The sequence below is a fragment of the Rhopilema esculentum genome, chromosome 14 (genome assembly GCF_057945365.1).
Source record: "Rhopilema esculentum isolate cy_ngs chromosome 14, ASM5794536v1, whole genome shotgun sequence".
Lineage (NCBI taxonomy): Eukaryota > Metazoa > Cnidaria > Scyphozoa > Rhizostomeae > Rhizostomatidae > Rhopilema > Rhopilema esculentum.
In genome coordinates, this window is record NC_142828.1 from 5361412 (window position 1) to 5387514 (window position 26103).

General features: G+C 35.6%; 4 protein-coding genes across 4 annotated transcripts; 2 read left to right on the forward strand and 2 right to left on the reverse strand.

The window, feature by feature from the left end:
• Window positions 1-26: 26 nt before the first annotated feature.
• Window positions 27-4247, forward strand: LOC148958540 (metalloproteinase inhibitor 3-like). The gene is made up of 2 exons (XM_089112324.1): window positions 27-1357; window positions 3391-4247. The coding sequence occupies exons 1-2, from the start codon at window positions 1231-1233 to the stop codon at window positions 3900-3902; spliced, it is 639 nt and encodes a 212-aa protein (XP_088968450.1). The 5' UTR covers window positions 27-1230; the 3' UTR covers window positions 3903-4247.
• A 1492-nt stretch (window positions 4248-5739) lies between these two features.
• LOC135696148 (alpha-1,6-mannosyl-glycoprotein 2-beta-N-acetylglucosaminyltransferase) lies at window positions 5740-17355 on the forward strand. The gene is made up of 9 exons (XM_065215431.2): window positions 5740-6903; window positions 8832-8929; window positions 9503-9602; window positions 10306-10436; window positions 11819-11906; window positions 12954-13043; window positions 13519-13643; window positions 14549-14814; window positions 16510-17355. Exons 1-8 carry the CDS (start codon window positions 6232-6234, stop codon window positions 14778-14780), a joined length of 1536 nt encoding a protein of 511 aa, XP_065071503.2. The 5' UTR covers window positions 5740-6231; the 3' UTR covers window positions 14781-14814; window positions 16510-17355.
• A 119-nt stretch (window positions 17356-17474) lies between these two features.
• LOC135696147 (RING finger protein 37-like) lies at window positions 17475-19440 on the reverse strand. Its single transcript, XM_065215430.2, is given in 2 exon segments — window positions 17475-18577; window positions 18580-19440. Coding segments are annotated over 2 exon segments (1809 nt in total). The 5' UTR covers window positions 19286-19440.
• Window positions 19441-19543: 103 nt separating this feature from the next.
• On the reverse strand, window positions 19544-23489 carry LOC135696150 (uncharacterized). The gene is made up of 4 exons (XM_065215434.2): window positions 23354-23489; window positions 22135-22322; window positions 20793-21065; window positions 19544-20015 (listed from the first exon to the last, which is right to left on the reverse strand). Exons 1-4 carry the CDS (start codon window positions 23454-23456, stop codon window positions 19668-19670), a joined length of 912 nt encoding a protein of 303 aa, XP_065071506.2. The 5' UTR covers window positions 23457-23489; the 3' UTR covers window positions 19544-19667.
• Between the last annotated feature and the right edge of the window lie 2614 nt (window positions 23490-26103).

Here is a 26103-nt window from a genome sequence, read left to right on the forward strand (position 1 = left end):
TAATTTAGAATTTTATAATCCAACTTGCACATCATGGAGGGTCAAAGATCCTAATAGTGCAGACTAAATTGTGACATATTTGAATATTTATACCTCATTTATGTCCATTAATATACAACTGGGTCTTGGCACCTTTTCCCTGGCAAGAGTTGTGAAATGACGAATAGGAAAATCAAAATCTAAAACAATGTATAACATAACGTTATGCAGTGTACGCACACGTAATAGTCTTGCTTGTTATGAAGTAACATTTCGATTAAAACGCACTTAAACAAATGAAAATTGTGATAAGATTGAGCCTTGCAACTCTTAGAAGTTTGACCTTACAATTATACCCTTTGGACTAAACTATGTAAAAGAGTAAACTTTGAATAGAGTATGCCCCCGTTTACCAATTGAGTTAAATTGTCTGTAATGTTTTGCACTGTAAATGAGATTCCTGTCTGGTTTATATAGCATTATGATTTTATTTAAGATTAGTGTTCTTTAGAACTCGAGTAAAAATTTTCGTTTTTTGCAAAGCTTCGAATTTAAATCCGGTGTTCCCCTTTTTCTGTTGGTGGGTTAAATACCATCAAGTTCTTTTGGTAACCTGCACGCGATTTCTTCAAGCAATAAATTTATCAAACCACATCGTCTTCGAAACTCGAGCTGCACGCAATTTCCACAATTTCTAGTTCGTTTCCAGTTGCAGCACAAAGAAGATTTCGGCTCAGAAGAAGATTTCCTGATCCTCGGCCACACAATTCACGTGCAGGTTGAGCACCCTTGCTTCATACCACAATCAAGATATGCCCAAATTATCTAAAAGCAAATAGACACAAAATCAAATCTCATTGGTCGCATTTTTCAACATGACCATATACGGGTTTATGATATAACCGCAGAAAGCCTCCTCTCTCCATTTGACGTCAATCAATTGCAAGACATGGCTTCTCGGTGAGAGAAATGTATGCAACTGGTAAACAAATTCCGTGCATGGGTGGGAGGGCAGCCCAGACAATATAGAATCAAAAACAATGAAGTTGATGTATATAACTGTGTATGACTAGTTTATATTGTTTACACCTAACAACCGCATCCTATTGTTTGACCCTGGAGTCAGAGGGTATAAAAATGCTGCTACTTGTTCAGAGCATCAGATTCCAGAAGATTCAGAAAAGAAACGATCATCGAGAGTTCTCTCCAGAGATATCCTGATAGTGAAGACAAGCAAGAGTTGACGAAGCAATGGCAATGTCAAACGATCTACTCATTACAATGACGATTTTCGTCCTGAACATTGTTACAGATTTCGGGTCTGCCAGTCTTTGTGTGGAAGAGCATCCCCAGACGGCTGTTTGTAGAGCTGATTTCGGTAAGAATTTTCTTATTTTTCGCAAAATGTGTTTTCCATTTAACAAGTTTATTACGTAAACATCAGTGGTTGCGTGAATTTGTAGCCAGAATTAAAAATGGCTTTCTATACCAATTTTGTTCTTCTTAAGTTAAAAATGAATTAAGAGTCACATTTCTATTCAAGAAAGACAATGGTTAGTCATATTTAAATCATTTTTTTGGAGCTGCTGATCAATTTTATTATATTATTCTCATTGAAGTAATTTTCTTTTGTAAAGGCTAAGAGTGTTGCGGGGTGCAAATATCAAATCTTAATTTGTTTCGAAAAGTCAAATTGCTTCTGCGGTTTTTGAATCTGGCGAACTTAATGCGAAATCCAGATCTTTAGATATTTGCAGGCACTTAACCTAGAAAATGATAAGATTATTCGACATTGCACTTGAAAATACTTTCGTCTCCTTCAATTGAAATGAAAATCTTGCGGGTATTAAGGGGTGTCAAAAGAAAGGAAATGACATCGCCTTCCAATAGACCCATCTTTCATTTGGTTCCGCGCCAAAAATGTACTGATGTGACTAAGCCATCACTTGAATATGCTGTGAAATTCTGGATAGCCAAAGTACTTAAATGTTTCCTGTGTGGCATTCTTTTGCATCCTTTTGTATTACAAACCGTAAGCCTTTGTATTCTTGTCAGGGTATAGAGACGAGCAGAATTAGGACTGAATCAAGTCAGAGCAATTAATGAATATTTGGAAGATCTTTTATCTCTAAGAAATTTCCTTCCTATTATTCAAATTGTTTTCATAATATTTTCTCAGTTAAACCTTTATCTTAAACTTTCTCTCCTCAGTAGATATAAAAATTATTAATCTGGGAAGGAATGGTTGAATCATATATAAACGTTTGGGAAGGTGGATGGGGTCTTTCGGCCATCAGCAACAAGAATAATTTGCATGCACTAAACAGCACCCTGTCCGCAAAGTTGCTTAATTTTTCTAAGACTTTGAAAGACATTCTGAGATTTTGCACCTCAAAGTTGCTAAAATTTTGTAAGATTTTAGGCCGCAGATTTGCTTGTTTGTTGCTCACCTGCTGCTTTTCGTGAGAATATGAACTGAAATTTAAGTTTACTTTTTTGCCAAGCTATCTAGGCCCTTAGAACTTTCACTGAACCCTCAAGTTTTTTAAGCTCAGGTGACTCCAGGTCTAGTGAAGTATAAATATCATTCCACTCCTTCGGAAGTGCTTTGCTGAAACCCTTTCACTCTCATGAAAATCAAAATTCATTAAAGGACTCAGAAATTCGTCAAAGGCATTTTTTTTGGTTTTGCCTAGAGTCATAGTTAGGAGGGTTTCATGAGGATTGCCACACCCCTTTGAAAATCATTTCGTTCAAAAACATTCGTTGACGATTGTTTAAACTTGTAGACTAATAAAGATTTGCTCACTTACTTTGTCATCAAATGGGACATGGAAACCCCCCTTGAGCACGATAACTATCGACGTCCCGAGCTAGCTTTGCCTTTGGCATTCTCAAACGATTCGTGGCGATTTAAATTTAGCAGTGCGTACTGAGTCCACGTGATTCAAAGCGCAGTTCATAGGTCAATTTTAGAGCTTGCCGCAACAGACCACAGTTCAAATTTTGGTTAGAACTCCCTTGGCTGAGGTAGCACGTTATATTTTCATGAACACACGACACTTTGATTAACAAGCAAGCAAGGAACAATTTATGTTGTCCAAAATTTGTTACCTCCATATGAAAGGTACCCTCTTACGACGGACAGTAACGTTGTCTGATATATAGAGATTTTACTATATAGCATTTGAGACAGAAAATCACTTTCAAGACAACCACGCAAAGCCTTTATTAAAAATGTTTTTCTTAGTCGAATTCTTTTTAAAAAATTTCGATTTGTTATGTTTTTAGATATATATATTCATGTGATTATTAATACATGCTAGAACAACGTATTAGAACAATTATTTATTCTCTCTTATTAAGAAAACTTTTCTTTCGTTAGAACTTGATAAATTCTTTTTATTGCAGTAATAAAAGCCAGAATTATAAGCAACAACTGGCAACCAGCTAACCAAAAGAAAGATTCCAAGCCATCCTACCGTAAACCACAGTATATGCAGGTTGAGCTACGCAAGGTGTACAAAGGCTCCAGATCTGTAAATGCCACCAAGTACTCAAGGGTGATAATTATGGTTGCCTCGCCTCAGCGAATGAGCCTCGAGGAAGGACACAACTACGTTCTGACAGGGTTCAGCTTTGGGACAATCCTGTACATGAACCATTGCAACTGGAACTCGAAATGGCACGAGTTAACGCTGGCCCAGAAGTATGGTATCGCGTTGTACAGATACCTGATATACTGCCAATGTCGCATTGTGGAGTGCACTGGTGAATCATGTCATCAAGATCATAGAAGCTGTTCATGGCACAGGGAGGCCAACAGCCTCGGCTGCCTTTCCGAAAGCAAGATTTGTATGGTCAGAAATGGGATAAGATGTGACTGGATGGGACCAAGTACAGGGTCGTGTAGTATACCCTAAGTAAAGGTCCAAAACACGAACAAAACTAAATAATAGACGAAATCTATTTATTGTTTTCTCTCAGAGAGGGATATTCGCGTGGAATATATCGTTAAAATAAAGATGTGATACGAAATAAATCGTGTTAGGAATAACATACGAAATCTCTAAAGAAGCAACTGCTTCATCTTTAAAGAAGCAACATACGGAAACTCTCCAAGATGAATATATGTAGTTCGCTTTAATCATAAATTGTATATATGGATTCTAACCAAATATATACCACGCAACCGCTTTTTTTATGTTTTGTCGTTACTTAGATATATTTTGATTGGATTGGAAATTAATGTAAAACTTATAGAGAAAGACCGTATTTTTTCTGGCTGTCTTTGACTTTCAAAGTATCATAAACAAAGAGCTCAAACAGAGGTATGTTTTATTGACTGAAAGACAGAAATAGAAATTTTTTACTCACCAATGTTTGTATTCCATCCCTAGTTGATTCATCATCAGTGCTATATATATCAGTTGTGGCAAATTTTAGTCCTCAGGCTAATTGTGATGGCATGTTAATGACTTAGATGGCTTCCATACTTAGAAAAACTTAAATTTTTAAAGTTCAAATGGATCATATTTCTATAGCATAAGTTAATCCACAAAGACCGTTAAACCAAATCTCCTCTAAAAAAGATAGCAGATTATCTTTCTTTATAATTTGTTTTTTTGGGGCAAATTCAGCAATGTTGGCTGCACGAGTGTTCGCTCATGATTTTGGATCGGGAAATTGTTGCTTGTGATTGGTTTGTGATTGTTATTGATCACGTGGTGCATAAGCCTAGCACATTTAAATCTAGAAGAATCGTCAAAGTTTAGGAGGCTTACGAGATTTAGCTCCAAGACCTTCAAAAACACATTATTCGAACTGGTTTTGAAGCGTCCACTTATTGCAAACAAGAATATTAAAAAATGAGGGCTATTCTGCACTCGGTTCCTAATGTTTCTCCAGGGCTCATTTCGGGCCATAGCCCCGAACTATTGGTAGGACCTATTTTGTATTTCGTCTAAATTTGACAAGAAAATGTTGAAGGAGGGGTTATGCTTTGGCAAAGTTATCTTTGTGATGTGATGAACTTGAAACTGCCTTGACGTAAGCAAAACCTAGTCATGGGAGTTTTTATTGGGGCTAAAAGGAGCCCCATACCTAAGAAAAAAGATAGAAATTGTAAAGAACAAGGGCCCCGCAGATGTTTTTGGCCCCAGGCCCCGCAGATGTTTTTGGCCCCAGGCCCCGCAGATGTTTTTGGCCCCGGGCCCCGCAGATGTTTTTGGCCCCGGGCCCCGCAGTCCCTAAAACCGCCGCTGACTTTCCCCCAACGGCATTTTGCGTTGTTTTACTGCGCACAAAAGCATAAAAGCATAGATCATCTGAACGGACACAGGATAGAGAGAACTGGCGTGGCATTGTGAGACGCGTCGTGCAGTATTAACTGCGTGTGACGTCTTAGTAGTAGTAGTAAGAACAATTAAATGTATAACACAAAATCACTGTTAATCATTGTGAAACAATGTAAGACAGCAAAGAATGAACAATCATCATTAACTAACGTCACTGTTCAAAAACAAAATAGATGTCGACGAAATAATTTATTCGTTTGCTCAACATCATGGGAAAGGTTCAAGTCTTTTTCTCAAACATTTGGTTCTATTACTATGGCTGAAAATAGATGCAATTTTTGGAAAATTGTAAGGATATAAATTTCCAAACAAATTCGAACATTTCAGATGAAAAATCGATTGACATTAAGACAAAACTTCTCCAGGCTTATAAATAGATTGAATTTTTTCTTGCCAAGCAAAAAATCTGAAAGCGTGCGTATCTGTTGCCTGAAACCTTCCCTTCACCTTCGTTTGTGATTGTGCACTTTTCTTTCACGGAAACCACTGTTCCCCATCTCTGAGTGTACCAACTCTGATGGCCCATATTCCTAGCCTCAATTTGAAGGCAGCTGTGTTCCAGAAAAGCAGCAATCTGCAATGCGGCTTTGGTTATTGCGCAGGCGGGAATGCGGTGGGATGTTGGCAGGCTGAAACTTTGAACATGTTTCTGTTTACAGAAACTTTTGTGTATTGTTTGCTTGTCAGAAGATATACCTGCCATCCACTATATTAATTTACTACTTCCATCAAACAAGCTGCTGTTTAAAAGATCGATTGAAGATACGCTGTTTGCATAAGGCAAAAAGGAAAGTTGTACGAACCGCAAACGTGAATATCGTCGTATTTAGGCCTTTAAATAGGAAATCACTGTTGTTGCCTAAATGATTCGTGCTGGTTTATTTTTAATCAAACGATGTTGTGCTGTGGGATTTCTACGTCTCGCCTTCACAAGGTCTTCAAATTTCGTATATTGTTAGTACTTTGTTTAATAGTGTGCTCTATAATTTTCTTGCTTCGGTCGAACTTTATGTTCGCGCCTTCAGCAATTCTGGACGAGCCCGGCTCTTTGACGCTTGGTGAAAATACACAAAGCTCGTCGTCTTCCTCATCCGGATCTGGAGGCGATAAGATTTTGAAAGAAGCTTTAGAAGAAGACAAATCAAATCCTGTCAGGGATATTGAAGTTTCAAATGAAGACTTAAAAGCGGTCGAGAACTCGAAACACCACTCACAAAAATCCAAAGACCAAACTCGTGTAATGAAAAAGTCATATTTAGAAATAATTGATGAAACAAATCCATCACATTCGATTGATAAAGACAACAGTTACCCTGTACATAAGCTGAAAAAGTTCGCAGAGGATATGAATGAAAGACAGATAATATTTAACAGAGATGAATTTCCAAATAGACCCAGAAATGGTATTATAGTTGTTGTTCAAGTTCACAAACGACTGGAATACCTGGTACATTTATTATCATCGCTAGAGAAAGCCAAAGGTGTTGAAAACATTTTGCTAATTATAAGTTCTGATTGGTATTCTGACTCAATAATGGATGCTGTCAAGAAGATAAAATTCTGTCAGGTATATGTTAGTTGCTCTCTAGATTTAAAGTTGTGCTGGAATCAATGAGCCAATGCAGCTGTTATATAGCCAACAGTGAATTGCGCCAGGGTGCTACAACTGCAGATGTTATGTAGGTTTAAATGGTAGCTGCTCAGAGTAATGCCAGCCTGCAGAGTATAGTTGCTATCAAAGATCTTCTGCAGATATAGTAATTTTATCCAGATGCAAAACCATCTTTTACCCATCATTCATGGCAGTGATGTAGTGTCAAGGCATCTAGTAATGTGCTGCATGCCCTGTAAAATTTGGTCTATATTTACTTTAGAACCATCTTTTTTAAAAAGGAAACTGTTGCTTTGAAGATTAATTGAAAATTCACCATGTCACACCCTTGGTCCACCCATTAGAGCTTATAGATCCACCTTAGTTTTTACTCTGAAGCTATTCATTAAACTCCCTACCCCTGTTTCTAAAGTTACTTTATATTGAAATTGGTGGACGCTGGCAATAAACCTTTGTTTGCAGAGCTTCTTGTTTCCAGGCATGCAAAATTCTGATTGCATTCTCTGATGAAAAACAGTTGTATTTTCCCTTTTTAGATTTAAGATTTTGCTAAAAAATAAAGTGGATTGCTGTATTAACCAATAATCTATCTTGCTAATTGAAGATCATTGCTATTTTTGACTGACAGAGTTTAGGATTGAGCTTTAAAAGGGAAGCCACTGATCTCAGCTTGCCTTGTGTTCTCTTGTTCTGTAAGCTAAGTCATGCAAGCTAAGTCAGGACACCCTATACCCTAGATGTATCTCGTTGCTTTTGAAGTGGATTTGAACAAGTGCATTGTGTATATTGTAGAGGAGCCAAAGATGGAATTATCTATATATATACATGCTGTTTTCATCATTCCGACCTGAGTACGAAGACCGGAGGGAAGGGCACTCAAATAGGGATGGTACAGGGGTGTGCCTTGACAGAGTACCTGTTTAGTCCAGATATTGTTTACCAAATATTCATATATTCATAAACATTTAATCATTTATAGAAGATCTGGGATTGTTTCTTAGCCCAAAGATTGCACTCTTATTTGAACATGACAGGGGAGACAGGTAGATTATAAAAGAGTACACTTTCTCTAATGCAGTTATTTATTTGAGCTTATGTTTTATAAATTTATCTACATGCTATAGGCCAGACCAATACCATCAGTAATTTATTCTGGGGACTAATAGCATAAATTCTCAACATCAGCACTTTTAAGAACAAGGTTGAAACAAGAGTACTAGATGCATTAAAAAGCTTGACCTCACCGCAAGTTGCATACCCACTTCAACAACTCACCCTGTGCCACTACATGTATGGCATAAAAAACTCTTTGGACATTCTGTGTGCGATTTTAAATTTTTGTAGCAGAGGTAGACTGATCTCACAGGTGCATCCACCATACTCTGCAGATTGGTCTAAGTAGAAAAAACATTGCTGCCTTACACTTTGCAAACTCTTCAGTCTGATTGCGCTCTTCAATCAATATTATTTTTTTTTAATATCTATATGATAAATGCTCCTTAAAGGTTTTTTTTATTGCTCAGAGGTCAAACAAATCAGTGAAGCAGGAAAACACAGGGTTTGAGTCAGTCTGGAGAGCATTTACTTTAGAACAGATCAGTTTACCAGGCAGAAATTTGAAATTGCAAGTAAATCCTTGTAGTTATAAAAGAAATGTGTTTGCACGCTATTCGGTTAAGTTTGCATGCAGCCCACACAGATTAATATATTATACACAAGCACGATATCACTAAGAACACCACACCAGTTTCCTCAAATTTATATTAAAAAAAGTGTAATAAATTTCAAAATTACTTTAGATACATATTCACAGCATTTTCTGCAATGAAAACTTAGCAAAGTGCCACATTACAGCTTCATCAAGATAAAGACTTACATTTTAGGTTCTCCATGTTTTTTTTCCATTTGCTGAGCAATTACATACTGATAAATATCCTGGAACAGATCCAAATGATTGCCCAAGAGACATTTCTAGAGATGAGTAAGTATAATTTTAGATATTTTGTAGACCTTATTTGTATTTTTCATCTGTTCTTATTTTCATTGTAGTTCATTCCTAATTGAGTTTCTGATTTAAAAGAAAGGAAAAGAAGATAATGTTTTGTAAAGAATAAAAAATTGCTACACCTTGGCTGTTGAATTCTTGGAAATGTACATTGTTGTAAGGCCGAAGTGGGTGTCAAACTGTGGTACCTTATTATTTTGGTTCCATCATGCTGAGATTGTAAAAAAGCTAAAGAAATAAAGCTGCACCAAGCCAACAGTAAAACCAGAGTTGTTTCATTACAGACTGGACCAGCTTATCAGCTGAGCAGACCTCCATTTGCCATGAAGTACTTTTGCTTCATCCCTCATGTTTTTACTTTACATAGCCATAAACATTTTTGTAAGGGTAGTCATTAGCCAGGTCAGAGCGCTTTCGGAGTGCTGGCAAGGGAGATTGCCCATATAAAACAAAAAGACCTGGTAAAGTTGTTCCATGGAATAATTATTAACAAATATTTGTTTAGCTCAGAAACCCCAGTTGGGTAATTGTTTTATTTTACTCGTTCAGGGCCAGAGCTAAGAAATGTAACAACGCTGAATATCCTGACAAGTATGGTCATTACAGAGAAGCTAAATTTACCATGACAAAGCATCACTGGTGGTGGAAGGTAGGAATGTTTTTCAAAAAATTTTGAATTATCATGATATCGTGTGTTTTTAGTTCTTAAACCATTAAAAATCCAAGTTGGAAATTATGTTGCATCCTGCAAATGACATCTTAAATTGATATAGTTTGTCGCTCTTGAAATAGTGACTGTAGCAAGTGGCTTTAAAGGGTATAACAAATATTAAAATTGCACTTTTAGCAATTTTGCAGCATACATATTCAGGTCCTTTTCAAGCTGAATCTGGTTTAATTTTTATATATTGTCAGCCATAATAAACTTTTTTGAAATAGGATGAACTAGGCTAAGAAATAATTAATCTCTTGGCCATTCTCTGTTACTTTATAAGTTAAAGGTGCAAATGGTTCCCATATGAGATCCAAATGTAAGGTAGTGTCTGGTAGGCAGGGCACTAACAACTTGGCCTTGGTGCATACAGGGACCACAGGGGGATGAGGGAGCCTTAGCCCCTCCCCCAAGTAATTTTCAAAATGTACTTAAAACCATACAAAAATTGCCTTTCTCTTGGTTTTTCAGCATGTTTAGTCCCCTTTCCCAAAAACGTTTTAGCCCCATCAATCTGTAATATGCTCCTTGGTCCTTGGGTGCATTCATATATCATATAAACAAAATATTGAATGTTTGCATTCTATACCCAGCTTGTTAACACCTAGCTGCAGCCTTATTTTGTTGATTTTTTATGTAGGCAAATGCTGTTTTTGACAAGCTGTCAGCAACAAAAGATGCTGACGGGCCAGTTGTGTTTCTTGAGGAGGACCACTTTGTTGCGCCAGACTTCTTCCACTCACTGACATTGCTCCATAAAATAAAGCAAAGGTTAGGATTAAATTTTTAAAATTTCTTGATAGTTTTTATCCAACTACAGGGCTTTCAGTGGGGGCGTACGATAGCACCCGAGTAAGCAGGCATGCACTCAATGTTTCATTTGGAAGCAATAAATCAGGCTCCCAGTGATAAATATTTCTCTTATAGAGAGCAATTTCTGGATGCTAACAATTCTGTGATCCATTGCTGAAATTGACCAATCCCTTGATAAACTCCTTCTCGAAACGGCAACTTCTTTTTGAGACTAGTATGCTGTTGCCAATCGGAGTACCTCTTGCAATTTCAAGATCAACTGAGAGTTTGTTGACATGATTTGGGCTAACCCATCTAAGTGGGCTGGTTTCGACAGGTGTGGTGGTTCTTGCAAGTGTTTACACAAAAACCTGATCGATCCCACTCAGATTTGTAAACGTTTTTTTTTTCATTTTTTTTCAATAATTATGAACATCAGTTATCAATTTGATTTCTTTTCTGATCGCGAAATTACCCAAAGTTAACCAGATAACTCAAGTGGGCAAGCCCACTTCATGTAAGCAGGGCCTTAAAAGCTTGAGTAGAAGCTGAATGAGATAGGAACAGATGCAGAGTTTCTTAACATCTACATGTACAGATTCTTAACAGCTACATGCACTATGTGAGCTATGAGTCAGAAATTGATGAAGAGTTTGAGACACTTGGCCTCTCTGAGGCAGAACCTGAACATTTTTAGCAAACAATTATTTTGTTCAAATTGAATAAAGCATTCCAGTTTAAAAAAACTTCATTATTTTGTGTTATCGAATAAATTTGAACCGCGTGCCCCACACTAATCACGTAAAATTTTTGTCACGCATGTCAGTTTCTGAACGTGAAAGCCCTGTAACTACTTGGTTTTAGGGAAGTGAGTAAGGCAACTTATAACTTATCTCTTTTCTGAAGTATTCATAGATTTTGAATTTGAGAGCTGATACTATCTCCCTGTTTGATATTAATAAACCTATTAGTCAAGTTATGCAAGGAAGATTAGGTAGAAATGGATATCCAGCAGTTTACTGCGTTCTTTGTTGGAATATAGATTTGATTGCATGTTACTGATTATTTTAGATTCTTGTGATGATATAGACTTGAGCATTTTTCAGTATTTCCTATATCAATGTGGAGTGGCCTGTTTTCAATTTTCTGTTTTCCAATACCCATGTTTTACTTTAAAGTGGCTAATGATGACATCATTATTTATTTTAGAAGTGAAAATTGTTGACCATATTATCTAAAAGAACACCATTAAATTTTTAAAACTATTATAAATATTATCTTATTTGGTATGCCAGCATTGCATGATTATAAAACTATTAAAAGGCAAATACTTCTGTTAAAGCCAAGCATTTATTAATTAGTGATGGAAGATGCCATGGTAGTTGCGAAGTTCTGAATCTTGGAATGTATGTGAAAGTGGAAAACTATTTTTCCCTCAGCAAAAATCAGGTAAGACCAAATACCCCTGAAATTTGCATTCTAGTGTATCTTGAAGAATTTTGTATCACAGGCCCCTTCACAAAGAGCACCTCACAAAGAGCGTCATTGCATGTTGAAATGAGTAATCTTTTTTGGGCCACACCAGTAAAGCAATGTTTAGTTACTAAAATGACCTTTTGAATAAAATACTCAGTAAAAATTCCTTTTGATTAATTGAAAGCTTACACCCTTTTTAGTGTGGAGAAAAAAGTTATTCTTTTCACCTTGCTTGAAGGAAAATGCAGCTGCATAAAAAATAGCAGGATTGTTCCCCTAACTACAAAAAGTTAAGATTGTTAATAGATTACATAGATTGGGTCCAAGAACTGACTTGGAAAGAATTTAAGGCAGTGTTAAAACACTTCCTCACACATCTTTATTTGATAGATTAGATTTTATTGTGGCTAATGCGAAGGCATAAAATTAAGAGCAAAGCAATAACATCCAGGCTGGAGAATGATTTATCACCATAACACAATTGCACGATATATGCTTTATTAAAGCAACATGTATAAGCAATTAAATGATTACAAATATTAGCATACAAATGATACATATTTGGCATCCACTCATATTACATCAACTCAAATGTGTATCCCAGATTATGCTTCATATTTTTAATTTGAAGAAGTTTCTGTCATGCTGCTTGTGATCAAGTTTGTTCTGTCCTAAGAGTCTTCTTGCTTTATTATGAGCATGAGTTTATCTTCATTGTAAGGTTGGCTAGATTTTTGACAAATGATGAACAAATCATTCCTGTTTTTTGTTCCCTTTGGTCAATAGTAATTGACTAGTCAATTGACTAGTAGGATCTGTTACTTATTGTTACCTTTCATTGGTATAATGAATATTTTTCTTATTTTATTTGTCAGGTGGAAAACCTTAGAGAGTAAACTTTGTCTGTGTTAAGGTATATTGTTAAGAGTTTTTCCAAGATCAAAACTTTATGCAAGCTGCATCTAGCTAGAGTAGTGGCAAATTACCTCTAAGTGATTTTCATGTTGCTCAAAATTATAGGTTAGTTTGACAGTATGGCGCTCATATGATCACAACATGGGAATGACTTTATATCGGGATGGATGGAGGAAGATTCAAGAATGCTCAGAGGTGTGAAATCTCTTTTTTTTCTTTTTTCGTAAGAAAATGCTACATGATATAAAATTTGAGACGAAACAATGTCAACCTTAGAGACATTCTGTTCTCCATCAGGTCTTGTGAGGAGCCAAAAGCAGGAACTTAACAAACTGAGCCACTTTCTAGGTGCTTGATTGAGCACCATCAAAAATCATCAATAACAAAATTTGGTTTTTCACATTCAACTTCAGGCCTTCCTGGAAATAAATTAGCACAAGTGTGGTATTTTGCACCCCTAGACTGTTTTAGGCATGTGATAGAGTGCTATTGGTGTTTTGTTTTATTTCTACAAAGGTTTAATTACATAGTATATGGAGCCTTAAAAACCCCCAGTCTTAATTCATTTCTTCAGTCTTCACACAGATTTAACAATTAAGTAGATTTTCTCTTGATTCACAATGCTACTTAAATCTTCATACATTTTCTAATGAATTGTGCAACATTCTAGATCTTTTGTACATATGATGACTACAATTGGGACTGGACCTTGATGCATCTGAGTATATTTTGTCTGAAGAAGCCACTCAAAGTCTTATCAATTGATCTTCCACGAGTTTTCCATATTGGGGAATGGTATGTTCTGTTGCCAAGTTTTTTCTTTATATTTTTGATAGATTAATGTGAGCCCTGATTCAACTTAAAGTCTGTGGCTCAATAATGCTCCAAAAGCAAAATAAAACAAATTGCACTTAGAAATAATAATCATTAGGACTTTTGGATATCAAATCATCCAGTTTCTTTCAAGCAATTTGTATTTTTTAGCTGGGATAATCTGATAGATAATGTTTTCCATAAGAATTTTCAAATGGTAAAACCTCACTAGGAGAATTATTTGCAATGTATTTATTAATTTTCCCCAAAACCTAACAAAGCCATAAAGCTATGAAGATGACCAAAATAAATAGGTTCTTAAATATGCATAATTGTCAGCCCCTTTAAGAGAAATTTTTTTATGTTTGTCCTTGTAAATGACTCTTTTTAGTCAGGCTATTTTTATCTGGCAGCAACATTGCTCTAAGATTAAGATATCATTTAGTAAATTTGTCTAACCTTTTTGTTTTCTTTGTGCAGAACATTGCTGTATTTTAATAATGTATTTCTTTCTGAAAAATATAGTTATTGGGAACCTCAGCCTGGGTATTTTGGCATTGTGTATCTCATTTGTTTAGCATTTTGGCATTTTAAGCTTTGTTGTTGATTTTGGGTGCTGTTTATCAAAGTACCGATGAATCAACTTGTTTTGATGTTCTTGTGGCCGTTTTTGTGACCTCAAGCAGCTGCTTTCACAATCTGCAAAGGCAGACCTTATTTCAAATCAAGTTACTGTATTGCGATGTTCATAATTGATCATATGTGAAATAATAAACGAGATGCCCCTAGATCTAGAGCCTTTTATAAACTTTTACTTGTTATGCAGATTTTGTAGTGTTTTTGAAAATGGCAACCAAAGTTTTGAATTGGGAAATTTGTATCTTTAGTGGAATGCATCACCAAGGAGAATGCAACACAAAAGACATTGTCAGGAAGTACGAAGAATTAATTGAGGCAAATGAAAGTGCCTTTTTTGCAAAAAAATTTGTCATAGGAAATACTGAGGATGGAGGGGCACATGCTGGTGTGCAAAATGGAGGCTGGGGTGACAAAAGAGATCATTCTTTGTGTAATAGCTTTGTAAACAAAGGAAAAGAATACAGGATAATCCGGTTATAACGTACTTCAAGGGACCAGCGTATTAAGTATGTTATATCCAAAGAACAAGGATGAAAAATGTTTTGAGCCAATCAGACTGTTTGTTTACAATTTGAACCAGCCAATGGTATAGCGTCAAAGACAATAGAAATCTGAAGAGAAAATAGCATCGAATCAGCCGCAACTGTAACGCTCGCACCTCCTATACAAAGCTGTGGGGAAAAACCGGCGCCACAAAAAGTTAACGCTGAACGCGAAAATTGTCATTATTGAAGTGCTTCATACAATTATGCATAGCAAAGGAGTATATCTAAAACTTTGCCGTCCCCATTTTTGAAATTCGGTCGTTAACCAGAGATAAGCGATGAAACGTTTAGCCCATTATTGCCCTGATTGAATCTGCTTACATTGGTTATGGTTGGTTGTACTCCAAGAAAACGGCATCATGTCATTTTATTGAAAAACAGGTCATTTTTTACTTACAATGTACGTCGTATATTCTAAAGTAAGACGGAGAGATAATTATCAAACTCGGGTTTTTTTTTCTTCATTCTGCCTTTTTCTTGCATGTTCTTAACCCTAAGACAGTCCGTCAACTTTCTTTCATTGAGTGCGTTCTAGAGTGTTGCGTATAGAAGAAATGCATATCTTGAGAAAATAGCGGCATTGTTGCAAATATTTATTCCAAAATCATATGCCTATTCCTGATTTTGGTATTTTTGTAGGTGCAAGCGATGGTTCTTCTCATGGCAAAGTTTTTTAGGACGATTTGTCAACGAATTTTCTGGACACGAATTGTTATAAAGGCTTCAAAACGTTAGCACGCAACGGCCCACGCTATCTGTCTCCACTGAAATAAATCCCCTGGTTTTTTTAGTGACTTAAGTACGGATTCATTTAAGAAAAAAACTCAGAAGTACTTACGAAGTGCTTGAGGGTTCAAGAATTGTATTCTTCTTTACTGTAAAATGTAGAGCGTCTTTGTTGAGTGAAAGGTTCAAGGTTTCCCAACTTTGCATGTCAATATATTCAAATATTTTTGCAAAGTTTCATTAAAAAGAGTTGGAGAATGTACCACTTTACAAAATATAAGCTCAATAATGACCCTGATCGTTGTATTCCAATAAGATAATGAGAACTCAAAAAATGTAGCTTGTTATATCTCAATAGCTTTTTCAGTTGAAGGTTTGATTCAAACTTTTGCAGGTCATGCAGAGGTTTCAAATTTTACTTTACAAATTTTTAAACAAGCAATTTTTGAAATAACAAGTAAAATGTGCACAATTTTTCAAGGTTTATTTTTTGCTTAAATTTTATCAACGACCTGTAAAAAGATTTCAAAATGACCTGTTTTTCAATAAAATGACATGATGCCGTTTTCTTGGAGTACAACCAACCATAACCAACGTAAGCAGATTCAATCAGGGCAATAATGGGCTAAACGTTTCATCGCTTATCTCTGGTTAACGACCGAATTTCAAAAATGGGGACGGCAAAGTTTTAGATATACTCCTTTGCTATGCATAATTGTATGAAGCACTTCAATAATGACAATTTTCGCGTTCAGCGTTAACTTTTTGTGGCGCCGGCTTTTCCCCACAGCTTTGTATAGGAGGTGCGAGCGTTACTGTTGCGGCTGATTCGATGCTATTTTCTCTCCAGATTTCTATTGTCTTTGACGCTATACCATTGGCTGGTTCAAATTGTAAACAAACAGTCTGATTGGCTCAAAACATTTTTCATCCTTGTTTATCCAAAGTACGTTGTAACGAGGGTATGTTAAAATTGACTAAAACCAAGCACACCTTTTTCCGTGACTAAGCACACCAGTACGTTATATCCAAAAGTACGTAATAACCGAGTATGTTATAACGGGATTCTACTGTAGTGGAGCATGGTTTTCTCAAAATTCATTCAGTTTTTCTGATCCTTTGTACTTAGATTTAGAATTTTTGGACTTTTTGTGAAGCATGTTATGTGGTATGAATTTTGAACTAAATTATCTTTGGCAGATACGTTTTTATAGCAGTAGTTGGACCCAGATTAATATGTCAACTTACAGAGGCAATTTAAATTTCAAAACAAGAATTTATAGACTGATAAAAAACCAAATTATAATGAAGCAATATATACTTGTTAATGGTGGCAGGCATCAGTCACACATTCTTCATAAAATAAACAAATTATATACATATTTTGGGATAATAATTGAAGATCATGTTTATAGATAAAAGTAGTGATTTGTTAAACTTTTATTGCCAGAATGAAGTATTCACTATTTAAATTACGAATATTTTGTATCTCACAATGCCCATTTTGTGATCTACTGTTAGTATAATAGATGAACATTATTATTTAGTATTCATAAGGTTCAGTTTTCCACTAATTCATTACCAGAAGAATAAAATTACTTGACGTTTTGACATATGTCCACTGAAGTGGCTAATTGTAAACATCTCAGTATATACATCTTTTTGGTATGAAAATCCATAATTCAACAGTATCTCATGTTTTTCAATACAGTAAAGAATGCCCTTGTAAGCAATTTTTATTACTTAATTTAATATTAAAATGAAAGAGATGGGAGAAATTACAACATTGGTTGCTTTTTCCTTTGACTTCTTTGATCTTTTATTGGATTTCTGGATTTTTCCTTGATACATTAAATACATTAAATTTTTTGTGTCATACCATATTTTTAGATTCTTTCAGATGTCATGTGTCAAAGTATGCTGTGAAGTGTACACGAGCCACCTCATGGTTTTTAAAAACCACAAGACACTGGCCACATTTTTTGACAGCTTGATCTTTCATAAGACAGTCTCTGCAAACCAAATGATTACATGGTATTTTAAAAAAGTGTTTTTCTGTACTTGTAGTCCTACAAAGGCAGCATTTCCATGCTCTTTTATTGCTTTCTTGATCTGATGCAATCTTCAAGGAATATGGCCAAACAACTTTTTGTAAAGCACTTTCTAGGCTGTTTTTTAACAACTCCTCATGACTAGGTTTCCCATTAACTCTTTGTTCCTTTTCACTAAATTTTGAGGAGATGGAACACTCACTGTTTATACTGCTATCTTGCTCTGCAAGTTGCTTGTCAGACTGAATTTTATCAGTTGAATCTTTACCTTGATACTTGGATATCACTGACACACTGTCAAGCTCGCATTTAGATTTAGCACTATTTAGAAGACTTGAAACTCTTACTTTCTTTAATGAAACTTTATCAGACATTCCATAATTTGATATTCGTTTCAAATTTGTGATGTTTCCAGTGACATCAGAGGAAGGAATATCAACACCAGTTGTTTGTCTTTGAAACACCTCAGATTTTTTCTTGAGCATGAAACTGTCTAGACGATATTTCAATGCAGTATTTGGCACTGCTTTGTTTTCTTGGTTCAGTGGTACTCCAGTAAATGGATCCATTGCCATCCTACCATTTTTCTCGTCTTCCTTTGTGCATCTTTCAAGTGTTGATAAATCCACTGAATGTCCTGATGGTAACAATATTGGTAGAAGCATAATTTCAAATGTAATAGGGTCAAGAAATTCATCAGGAATTTCTGATTGTTTACCAGCACAAAATGAGTTATCACTTAATCTGTTAGAGAAGGTCTCCTTGGTAGGATACCCTATTCTTTTGCTGTTTTTATCAGATTCAAGGTCAGTTTTTTCACATTCCACTTTATGTTCACTGTCTTGAGCATAGTTTTTCTGCATTATTCTCTTGGAAATCTTTGTTATGTGACTATTTGTTATATTTGTATTACTTCTTGAAGGTCTGCCCCAAACTTCAACATTTTTCAGAGCCACAGCTGTGATGACTCAGTTTTAAAAACTCTTATAATCAAGTGGCTAACTGCTAGCAAAAAGGGTAGTGAAAAGAATACCAAAGTTGGTTTCCCACTGTTAAGATAATCATTTCCTTTACCAATGCAGCTTCTTGGATTTCTGAATATGACGGTGTCAAAGCTATTTATCTTTGAATTGAACTTTCCAACCAAGTGTAAAGAGGAGAGATTCGATTTTCTGACTTCCGCAAGAGAGAAATTTGGTTCATAACTAAGAGGAAAAGAGTCTGAGCTTGGAGAAATGTTTTCGGTTTCTTGCAATTTTGTTTGTGCGACTTTTTTGCAGTGACCTTTAAGACTTGATTTTTCTATGCCAAGAACTGGTGGCTTTGCGTTGGCAACCGAAACGATGAATTCAGTGACTTTTTTCTCACCAGATTTGCAGTTTATTACGAGAGAATCCACATCAACAAGACAGGGAAACTGAATCACAACATCTACTGGAGGCTTCGTGAAATAATCTGCCATAAATCCATTTTTGGCCTTCGTCATCCCATTATGTTTTGAAAAACTACCGTCATTAGCTTCGGAAAATCTGGGGGTATGAAAGAAGGCATCTGAATTTGTTTTTTCAAGAAGATTTGATACTTCAAAGCCATCTGCAGAAACGACGTTTGTATATGCTGTAGTCCCGTAATCTTTATTTGCAAAGTCTATACATGAAGCCATTATTTGCAGGCCTTTGTGTTTATCTAGGCCATGTAACCTCTTTTAAGATAAAGCCTCGATTCGAAAATGGCGTAATTTGCAGGCTGCCTGTCCAAACAACAAAAAGTGTTCGGCGCAGACTAATTTTGAGACTAAGATTCCAATTCTATGCTCCATTTATTGCGAATATGTAGATAAAAATTATTAACAACAGTTACTCAAAACCGAAAACCTTGAGATTTGTCGCTTAACAGAGTGCTTTTGAAATCAGGTCTTTCCAAGAAAAAAGTTTTTCATGGATCAAAGTAGCATTCAGTTTTCGCATCCCTTTTACGCTAGCAATGCTAACAAAAATGTTTAAATACAAAATTAAAGTGACAAATTATCAAAAAAAATTGGTGAATCATTTGTCTATTGATTCGGTAAGGAAATCTTTCAAAAGAAAGTCTGATTGGCCCTTGGCAAAGCCAGGTTGAGAGTCGATGAAGCTCTGGAATGACTGTGCAACGAAGTGCAGCCTTTCCGCTGTTTTGTCGTGCGATGTTTTTTCTAATTGAATCTCAAAAAGAAGTTTTTCATACTCTCTCTTTAGTTGTTGGATTTCATCAAGTTTTTCATTGATCTCTTCGTTATGGATCAAATTAAGTCTGCTTTTTTCAGCATCTGCCTTCTTTTCGGCTTCTTTCCTTGTTTCTTCAACCGCCCAATTCTTCTTTTCAATCCACTGGACTTCGAGTTGTTCCAAAGCAGCCTGTAACGATTCATGTCGATCAGGCAATATCTAACATTGAGAACTAAAGAAGACAAATATGTTTTGCTAGGCTTATTCATAGCCTTAGTTTTATCTATGACCATGACAACAAATCAAAACTCAGATTTTGTGATAGTTGGAGGGTCATGGTAGAAGATAGTACCACCTTCTGCTAGAAGATGGTACCTGATGATGATTCATAGCTTATTTGAACCATGCCAGAACTAAGCTTTTGGATTTTTTCACGAGCAAACTTTCAAGTTTACATGAAGGTGTGTTAACGCCAGGAAAGAAATAAAGATCCCTTTTCCAGTGCAAGAAGAAAACAAAATTACTTTAAATAGACCCTCGGTTGATGATTTGCTTTGCATTGTTTTTGCTAAAACCGCAAAATTCCCCCTTGTATTATCCATCGATAAAAACCTGATAAACATTATGTTGTATATTTCAGAGAAAAACACATAATCATCATTATTTATTTAACATCGCGATTAAAGCCTTAAAACTAAGGCAATCAATAGTAGCCCCTTTGAATGGGGGATTTGTTCGAGGCATGCATGTTTCTGTAGCGCAGATGTTGAAGTCTGTTTAGCTAACCTAAACCCTTTGCTTGAAAACCATTGGCAAAGTAAACTTAAGCCCAGCTTTGAAAAACCAATTTCCATCCAGTCCCTGCAAATTTTCTAGAAAGATCTCCGTTACTTTGTTACCACAATTGTTGAAATCTGAATCCTTGTAAGTCGCATTACATTCAGCAATAAAATATTTTGCAGTCACCTGTTTTTCTTTCTTGAATTCTTGGTACAATCGCTCCTCCTTTATCTTGTGTTGTTCGGTTAGGTCATTTAACATTTGTTTTGCTTTGTCTTGCTCTTCTTGCCTTGAAGTCATAATGGCCTTTTCCTTTTCTTTGTCACACTCTGCCTTCTTCTTTTTTAAAGCATTTCGCAGTCTTTCTTCGCCCTCGTTACGTTCCTGTTCTACTCGTTGATTTGCTATTTGCTTCATTACTTCTTTTACACGCTTGGCTTCTTCCTTAACAAGTCTCTCCTGCAAGATGAGTATGTCGTTACTTTAAAAGAGAGATTGATGCTTGGGCGAATGAAATGTTACCTTTTTTCAGTTATCTTGTTTGTTACTTTGCGTAGTCATTCTAAAAGGTCGGACATATTACCGCGATAGTTTGGTCATACATTATAATCCCATTATAACGGTTGCAACCTACCTGTTTATAACGTACTTTCGGTTGCGTACTTTTCCATCGGCCCTACTAAACAAATTCCATCGGATACAATTTTCTTTGTTTAAAATTTGATGTATTGCGTCACTTATTCATCATGAGGATAAATATGAAGAATATGCTAATGACACTGATCCAGTTTCTTCGACTAGTGAAGGGGCAAATGCCGTTAAAGTTCTACCGCGATTTTTCGAGTTTTCAGATTTGCCTAAGGCCAATGAAACAATGAAGATGAAGAGCAAAATATTTTGATGAAGAACAAAATTCATAAACGCGTCACAGACTTCTTCGAACCATGTAACCTATTCAATTTTAGTTGAAACTGGTTTATAAATAGCTTCCTTGTTTACAACTTGGGTTACACAACTGGATTGTACTGTAGTTTTCTTCAAATTGTTGTCACTGTATATGAGCCCAAAAGACGAAGGTAACACTGGGTAACACAAAGGGGATAATGTCTCTCCGAAATACATCTGACCCCTTCTAACTAAAATTTGATTTCACCAGTGCAAAGTAATGATCCTGATGTCGGGATTAATTGGTTCACAAAAAGCTGCCTTGATGGAGTTGCCACTATCATTGTCGTAGATTTTTGGCACAATCGGTGGATCAATTCTCAAATAAATGATAGTTTTTAGAGACTGACAGTTATGTATGTTCAAATTTTTATGTTGTTATTGCAGTTAAACGAATAAATTTAAAGAAAAAATAGTTAAACAGAATACAGTTAAACGAAATTGTTTGCCTAGAAATATCTTTGGTGTTTGATTTCCCGTGAATGTAGTTTTAAGTAGTTACTTATTTCAGGATGTGGACACCACTAAATGGATAAGCACACATCTTTTAAACTTGTCATCAAAATTAGTTTCCATGTTATACCTGCTCTTTTTTTGCTTCTGCCATTGCTTCCCTTAAATCTTCATGTGCCTTTTCTCTTGCCTCAGATAGCAAGGCTCCCTTTTCTTCCTTAGCTTTTTTCAAAAGATCATCTCTCAACTTCGAAATTTCTTCATTAAAAATATCTCTTTGGCTTGCGCTATTTTTTTGAAATATTTTGTGACCCAGTTCTAGAAAAAAATTATCAATTGAATTAGCACTATTTATCACTTACAGCATATTTCTTTCTTGCTAGTTTCTAAAAAAGCATCTGAGTAGCAGAGTCTGTGTTATGCAGATATATCAATTTCTAAAACAAAGCAAAAGAAACCCTAGATATAATTCATCTTTTTTGAATTTTGCATCCATTTTTTATTAAAGGAATTTAAATATATATTTTATTAACAGAATAAAGAAAATATCCTACAGTTCTATAGTTTTCATCTACAATCTTGGCAAAAAATGGCTGAGACTTTTGAATGAAAATGGATTTGGGTGGTTTATCTTTATATTATTCCCTTCCCCTGATGTTAATGTTGGGTAAGATGATTATAGTGCAACTGGGGATGAATGCAGGCTACACTTTTCTCATGACACCACTGACTGGGGTAGGGGAACAGGGGTAGGGTGATTTACAACTAGCTTGATTTTCTGTGAGTGTCTCAGCATTATCTGCCAGATTGTGGGTATTTTGGGACTAGAATAAAGGTATTTAAAAATTCTTAGCTTTCTGGGTATCCCCTGATCTTTGTTCTAGACATACTAAACATATCTTATACTGTTCCCCTTCCTGGGCCCTACGTCAACTATTGCCTATTGCTAAATGCAATTGACATTTTATCACCAACCACTTACTTTTTAGCTTCTATCAGCTTTCTAGCTTAATTTTGCTTCACATCATAAGTCATATGTAGTTTTAAATTTGAAAACTGTTCAATGGAGAATTGTTGGTTAATCAAGACCTGAAACACCAGCTGTATTGAGAACTTCGATATTAAATATTTATGCTGATTTGCGTCGGAAAATTTCAGCGATTGTTACCTTAATAGCTCTTGATTAAGTTTAAATGTACGTTTCCCCATTAAATTGATCTAAGTGAATGCAAATCATAGCAAATCACAGTAATTAATGTTATGGAAATCAGGTCCGTTTCTTTCCTCTATATATGCTAACAAGCTTGAAATTTCACCAAAGATTGACAAGGCATAAGGTTTGAATTTACCTAGAATATCCGTATGCGTCGCCCTTTGAGTCTTTGCTATCTTAGCATCATCTAATGACTTTGGTAAGACTGATTTTTCGTGAGTAGCCGTGTATGCAGCCATGTTGCTTCCTATTTTTCTTCTGGGAAAGCTGAAATTGCTTAGCAACTTATCGACTCTAGCCTCTGCCTCATTTTCCGATGAATACGAGATTATTTAAATGGTTCTGACTTCGCGCCAAATTTTTTTTCGGATGTTGTCACACTCTTTTAGATCCTAGCTGTTTTGTTAGTGGCTGAACTGTTGTTCTGGTTTGCTGTTGAATTACAGGTATATTCATACTTTTTGCCTAACTGTTTTCGGTGGTAGTTGAGTAGAATATGAAGGAGGATCTGAAGAGCAAGGACCAGTATGCAGGGCTATGGGCCTAGCGCGCAGAGCCTAGCAGTTCTCGTGCGCCCAAGGGCAGATAAAATGTGTGCAATGCAGAGACCCTGTTCAGTTTTGGTTAAAATGTGCGCAGCAAACTTCAATAAGCGATGTACATTTTATCGCCTAAGAAAGGCACCTGCAGATCATTTTTTGTCTGTATTGCAGAACGTTCATACCTGAATTTCTTTTCGTAGTATTGATCTCCAAAGCTCCAAAAAACTCTTGATGCTCCAACAAATGTATTATTGCTTGCTAATATTCATGAATTTTTTCACTGAATCAAGTGGCACATCACATTTGCTCTTATTAGTAATTCACCTCCAAGAGAGATTAAAATCTCGAATTAGTTAAGAGGTCTAAATTTTTGTGCATTTCCCTCCAGTTTGTACAAACACAAAAACATAGCTTAATTTGTTTTGCACTTTGCATACTCCTTTTGGTTGCTGTGAATTTTTGAACAAGTATTTTCTAGCTCACCCACTTCGTCCGTTTTTTGGATTTAGGATGACTTTTTCGGTTTTTTCATTCAATGGAGGAGTGAAAATCAATTTGTAGAAGCAAATAGTGTTGGAATTTCTAGATAGTCCGGAGGTTGGGGTGTAAAAAGTTAGAAGAAAGGTCCATTGGATGTTCGATGTAACATAATCATTTTTGTACTAAGTAACTTTTCTTGCTCTACAGGTTTTCATTCTGATTTGGTTTAAACTGTTACCAAATAGTTAAAAATTGTACTTAAATCAGAAACTTAAATTGATGTTTGCCCTCAACTTATGTTTTTTATATTCTTCAATCGCAGCATCCTTATTAAAAAAAATTATTGCATGAAAATTGTAAATTTTTTTTTTTTTGGGGGGGGGGACAAATGAGTGAATGTCTAGTAATCAGGTAGGCAAGTCCCATTATTGAATCAAAGAGCAGCTGCATAGCAATGATTAAGTTCAGTGGGTATGTTCCTTCATTCCTAGACAGAAGGACACCTCATTTCTTATAAGTGTTTCTTTTGTGTGTGAGACCGAACATATATGCATTTTTGGTGTGATTTGAACAGACCTTGTGTGTAAACATGCCACACTCTGCAGACTGGTACAAGGCAATGTGTTGATCCTATACCCTGGACTTTTTCGTAGCCCAACCTCTAGAATGTTTATCAAGCTTAGCTATTCAATTTTTAAAAGGCCTTATCTCCACTTGAAAGGAATTTTTTCCATAATCTCTTAGTGTCTTTTGTTCTAAGCTCAAAACTTACTTCTTTGAAAATAATTATTGAAAGTGTATTATAGACAGTCATAATTTACACATACAGTTTCTGAAATTATTATCTTAAAAGGGGGTGCTCTCTCCTTGATTAGCTTTGCTACTGAGAGAGTTCCTCCTTAAGAATTCCCCTTCATGCAAACCCTCTAGTGTGGTGTCAAATCTTTGTTATATTTTATGTTTATTGTCTCATGTATTTATTATAATTGTTGTAAGTAGTTTAATATTAGAGTATCTGTATGTAGTGGAATTTAAAATGAATGAATGAACTGATGAAATGAATTTAAAATGAATGAACTGATGAACTGAACATATTGTTGCCCCTCGCTCCTCAGCCACTACACAATCTTCTGTTGCATACAAGAAACTTTGATATTTCTGTCGATTTAAAGTGCTCTTCACCATGCTTTTGAAGCTTCTTTCTTTATTTTCCAGCTGTATTTTGTGCCATGTGACATGAAAATTCCACTGGAAAAAATCCTCCATACAAACAGTTGCTACTATAACAGGTGACTTGTGCTATAAAATAATTGCAGACATCATGTAAAAATTTCAAGAGATTCATCAGTGATGTTCTCTGTATGGCCTTAACCTTATAAATGTAGGCATTGCTGACCTCCTCATTTCACACCCTTCAGCAATACATAATCAGAAATACCTAACAACTTCTGCCTCAATAAAGAATTGCAAATATTTGAACAACAATAGATCAAACAGTTGACGTTTTGCAAATCTATAAACTTGCCTTTTAACAAAGTATGGACATTGATAAAAGTCATATTTTGTCAAAAAGGAAACTTTATCTACAAACCTGCATTTGTTTAAACCTATCTGACATTGAAGAAATTCTGCGTAACTTCTGTGCAATATTTGACACTTAGCATATCACTTCTTTGCATACTTGTAGCCCTTTACCCCCAAAATTCCCCTCTAAAATGTTGCAATTTTGCCAAATAAATAACCTCGCCTGCCCATCTGGATGAATATAAAATGTTGTTATATGATCATTTAGAATCATTCCTGCTTAATTTTCATGAAATAATTCAACCTCAGAATCTGACCTTTTTCTAAGCAAATAGCCCTG